The sequence below is a fragment of the Stegastes partitus genome, unplaced genomic scaffold (assembly GCF_000690725.1).
Source record: "Stegastes partitus isolate 25-593 unplaced genomic scaffold, Stegastes_partitus-1.0.2 Scaffold974, whole genome shotgun sequence".
Classification (NCBI taxonomy): domain Eukaryota; kingdom Metazoa; phylum Chordata; class Actinopteri; family Pomacentridae; genus Stegastes; species Stegastes partitus.
Genome location: NW_007578705.1, coordinates 67,124 through 72,134, shown reverse-complemented (window position 1 = coordinate 72,134; position 5,011 = coordinate 67,124). Strand labels below are relative to the sequence as shown.

The 5,011-nt window shown below is 45.7% G+C and overlaps 1 protein-coding gene across 1 annotated transcript in view; it reads left to right on the top strand.

The window, feature by feature from the left end:
• The first annotated feature begins 413 nt into the window (after positions 1–413).
• The window catches only part of LOC103366755 (kinesin-like protein KIF27), a 10,264-nt gene continuing 5,666 nt past the window's right edge, over positions 414–5,011 (top strand). Inside the window, exons 1-6 of the mRNA XM_008294575.1 lie at positions 414–711; positions 1,101–1,301; positions 2,012–3,015; positions 3,293–3,436; positions 3,562–3,738; positions 3,936–4,144. Of these exons, the coding sequence (XP_008292797.1) occupies positions 414–711; positions 1,101–1,301; positions 2,012–3,015; positions 3,293–3,436; positions 3,562–3,738; positions 3,936–4,144 (2,033 nt within the window). The remainder of the gene's footprint in view (positions 712–1,100; positions 1,302–2,011; positions 3,016–3,292; positions 3,437–3,561; positions 3,739–3,935; positions 4,145–5,011) is intronic.

The following is a 5,011-nucleotide window of genomic DNA, read 5'->3' as shown; positions in this document are numbered from 1 at the left end:
TTACAGAAATGTAATAAAAGCACTAAAGGGGGACCGGCAGATTCAGAAGGTGGCGCTGTTGCCTTCACGTACCGCTCGGTCCGCCCTCCATGAAGGCTCTTGAACGCCTCTCGTGCTGCTCTCGTCGACTGCTGCAGCACCGCGGCGGCGGTTTCCCGGGCAACCGAGAAGCGACAACAAACGGAGTGGGACCAAGTTAACAACAAAACAACGACAAATGACAACGACGGTAGATAAACACTCACAGCCGACATTAGACCGCTTGTTTCGTACATTTTAGTGCATTGGCTCGTGTTCATTTAGGATTTAACTACTTTCAAGAGTTCAAGTGAAGAGTTTCGCCGCAGCTCAGCTTGTGACACGCTGGAAAACAAAATGAAAGTCCATCACTAGTTGGTCTGTAATTAACCGCTATGAGCGAGGAGTGTGTCCGGGTTGCGGTCCGCATCCGTCCGCTGCTCCCCAGAGAAGTCCTCCGCCACCACCAGGTGTGTGTCCGGGTGGTGCCGGGCTCCGGACAGGTGATGCTCGGCGCGGACCGACTCTTCTCCTTCGACCACGCGTTTGGACCGACAGCCAGCCAGGACGAGGTGTTCGAGTCCTGCGTCCAGCCGCTGGTGGAGTCGCTGGTGGACGGATACAACGCAACCGTGTTTTGTTACGGACAGACAGGGTCGGGAAAGACGTACACACTGGGAGGAGGGAACCAAGGTACGTTGGAAACAACAAGAAAGTCAGAAATATAGAAAGACTGCCTGATTAGTTGCAGTTTTGGGGAAGTTACACATGAGAGCTGCAGGTTTTACTCAAAGGGACTATTTATAGGATTCTGGGGATTGTTTATTGTGTAATTGTTATTGTAGGTTTGCACGTTTTGTTGTATCTGGCACCCACACATTTATATTGATGGAGCAGAAGAATGTACTTTTGTTTGCAGTCATACCATTAAAGCTGTTAAGTTATTTACCTGGTCAGTAGCTCACTGTTGCCTCATTATTAGGCCACACACGGACCAGAATTGTGACCATAAAGTGCATCTTATGTTTCATTTTCTGTGCAATAAATATTTCATGTCTGCATCCTTTCGAAACTTTTCCCAGATGAAGAGGGAGGAATCATCGACCGTGTGGCCCAGGATGTGTTCCTGCTGCTGGGGAAGAAGCTGGGGAGCAGTGACGGTGTGGAGGTCACCGTGCGGACCTCATATATGGAGCTGTACAGAGAGGAACTACGAGACCTGCTGGAGCCCCACACCGTCCACAAAGAGCTTCATATCAGAGAGGATGAGAGGGGAAACACGGGTGAGACGGCCATGCACATGTTGGTTGCTATATAAGTCCAAATCCTGAAACCTATAGAATTTCTTTCAAACACAGGAAGAATGCAATTTGAACATTTAATCTAAATGTTATCAGAATCACTCTCTGGCCAAGTGGGATATCCAAAACACAGGAGCTTAAATGTTTTTTAGTTGAGCTAAAATGTGTCATAAAATGCTATTATAACTGAAGCACCGTGGTGCCACAGAGACGTCCCAGTCCTCAAATTGTATTCTCCACATTTTTCTATGTTTTTTTAATTGAAAAAGAATTCCCACTAAAATCCAGACTCATGTCGCATTTGCAGTATCTGTGAAAATAATCACAGTATAATATGTTTCGGATGTTTTTCAGCTCTATTTTCTGTGCAGCTTGTATTTAATGCATCACAAAGTTGCCCTGTCATGTCACTGGTATTCCCCCTGAGTGGTACAGTGCAGATATTATGTAACTTAGGCTTCATGTTATTGATTTTTAGTTTTTCCAAGCTTGAGACAAAAGCCTGGTGCTGCAAAAGACATGCTATGGAATCAGTCAAAATCACAGATGTGTGATTGCTGTGTTTGTAAAGCTGTTGGCAGCTCCATTTAATGAATGAGACACATTATTCCATATAGGATAAGAAAGTCATATAGTGATACCATAAGATTAAAAGAGACATCATTGTGTGTGCTTTTTGTGTGTTCTTTCAGTGGTGGTCGGTGCCAAAGAAGTGGTCGTCACCTCAGCAGAGGAGCTGCTCAGTGTTGTAGAGATGGGAAATGCCCTGCGCCACACCGGCACAACAGGAATGAACGAGCACTCCAGCCGCTCCCATGCCATCCTCACCCTTCAGGTCATCCTACGTAGTCACAACCACAACTCCTCTTTTCAGTCTTCCCGCTGCTCCAAACTCTGTCTGGTTGACCTGGCAGGCTCAGAACGTGCTGGAAAAACTGGAAACACTGGCACACGACTCAAAGAGTCTGCTCATATAAACACAGGCCTGCTTGCACTGGGCAATGTAATCCGTGCCCTCTCTGACCAGAGTCGAAATCGGCGAGGTAACAGCTGCAGCAGTGCTCATATACCATATCGTGCTGCCAAGATTACACGCCTCCTCCGTGATTCATTGGGAGGCACCGCCCACACGCTGATGGTGGCCTGTGTAAGCCCCTCCCACCACTTTGTAACAGAGACTCTGAGTGTCCTGCAGTTCGCATCCAAAGCTCGTCACATTCGTAACAGTCCAGGAGTGACATCTGCTCAAACAGAGGTTAAATCATGTCCTACAACCTGGCACCCTGGTGAGGCTCGACTAGGGGAGCTGGAATACGAAGTACAGACACTGAGAGAGCTACTGAAAGAGAAGGAGAGAGAGATTGAGACAGAAAAGGAAAAGACAGGGGGAAGAGGTGAAGGGGACAGCTTCAAAGAGTCCAGTCAGATCAGGGTATGTGAACCAGATAAGAAGGTGAACCAAGAGGAGCTGTCACAGTATCGCCTCTTGGCAGAGGAAGCTGCAGCTTTGCTTGCAGAAATCTCTGGCCCTTCTTCAAGTCTTTCTTTCAAGCAGCGTCTACAAAAATGGCAGGAGAGACTGGCAGCTGTCGAGCACTCACATCCAACTGATGATAAGGACTTGTCAAAGAGGGATGGAGACCAACCAGACCATGGTACCATATTAAAACTCAGAGAAGAACTCAGCACATGTCAGGTAATGATCAAAAGCAAACAAAGGAATATTTCTATTAAAAGTCTCAAATATTCATTTTATGAAACAAACAATTGATTTGAACTAAGCCACTGTTGATATTACAAGTTTTTCATGCGTCAAAAGTCAAAATTTCCACTGTGACATCTTTTATCCCCTGCAGAGCTGAAGATAGGATCGTGTGAACGACTACAATATATGCACTGGATCAAATGAGTTACACAGATAAAAGAGTGAGTTTGACTATTTTATCTAATTCATTTTTCTCTTGTATCCTTAGAAAGCCCTCCACATAGAGGAGCAGCTGTTGGAGCAGAAAGACGCAGAACTGAGACATGTACAAAAAGAAGTTGAGAAACTTCTTCAAGAGAGAAAATCCCATCTGATAGCCTCAGAGGAACAAAAGGAGCGTGCTCGTATACAGGTGAGGAGAAGAGGAGTGAATGCAGTATTTGTATTATTCATTTTATCTGCCAGTAAAACTTCAAAACGGTCCCAGAAATGAACAGCATCATGTGTCTGTGTGCACATTTGTGTGCAAATGTTCAGACAGAGCAACTGGTGAACCAGCAGATTCTGATCGATCGCCTTCGCAGCGACCTCATGACCTTTCGGGGGACAACCACAACTGCAACAGTGGAAGCAGGGGCTGCTGGGTACTCAGGCAGGAGACCCCACAGCGTCCCTCTGATCAGACACAGCTGTGTGCGCAAGCCTGCCAGGAAGGTAGCTACACTGTTTTGTGTGTGTGTGTGTGTGTGTGTGTGTGTGTGTTTCTGTGCATTTTGAGTAAGTAAGTAAGACTTGATCTGTTGTATCAGCTGCACACGAGTTTTGTTTGTGACTTTAAATGTCTTATATATTGTAAATGTTTTTTTGTTCATTGCTGTGCATCTTTTTTTCTAAATGGCTGTGTTTTGTAGATTCACTCCAGTCCACCAGCCTATTCACTGGAAAGAGTGATGGCAGCTTTTAAGATGCGTGGTCATCTCCTGCTGGCTGAGATCGAAGAAAAGGATGAAGTCTACTGTCCATTCATTAAACAGCAGTCAGAGAGCAAAGACATGGGTCAAGAGGAGGAGGAGGAGGAGGAGGAGGAGAATGGATTCTTTATGGACAGAATGGGCTTTAGGTAAGAGCCTGTATGATACATGTCAAATGGTTCTTTCTTTGTCCTTGAGCCATCCACCTGTTATCTTTACACCACTTAATCCTCATTAGGGTCGCTCGAGTCTATCCCAGTCGATTCAGGGTGAAGGCAGGGGACACCCTGGACAGGTCACCAGTCTATCACAGGGCTACACATAGAGACAACCAAGCACACTCACATTCACACCTACGAACAATTCAGAATCACCAATTAACCTCAACATGTTTTTGGACTGTGGGAGGAACCCAGTGAGAACGCATACTGCACGGGGAGAACATGCAAACTCCACGCAGAAAGATCCTGTCGTCCTAACTGGGATGTGAACCGGCGACCCTCTCTGTGAGGCGTTGGTGCTAACCACCGAGCAGCCCTCCTTGCATCATATTCATTATATTAACGACAGCTAGCACAGCTTCAGCCAAAAGAAACTTTTGTTAACATGCTGCAACAAAAAAGCAGTTGTTCAATTATTAATTAGGTTAACTGAAATGTAAACTTTTATCAAAACAGGGTAGGGATTGGCTTTGTTCAGATGTGGTAACGTTTATTCCTCATGTCCTCCTCACACTTTGCACAGCGCTGACCTTCCATGCACCAACATGGGTAGAGAGGCTCAGTGGGGGGTGTGCAGTTGGAAATCCAGTGACACACTACAATTTCAGTGTCAGGGCTGACTGCATTATGTGCTGCCAGCAACCTGCTTGTTCAGACAACAAAGCACTTGTCACTTCAGTCGGTGCACACAAGTAGATCTCTCACAAATCACACATACCGTGAATATTTAATTTTTCACTTTCACCTTTTTTGTATAAGCTTCAGCTAATAGAAACATTGAAATTACAGCAAAAA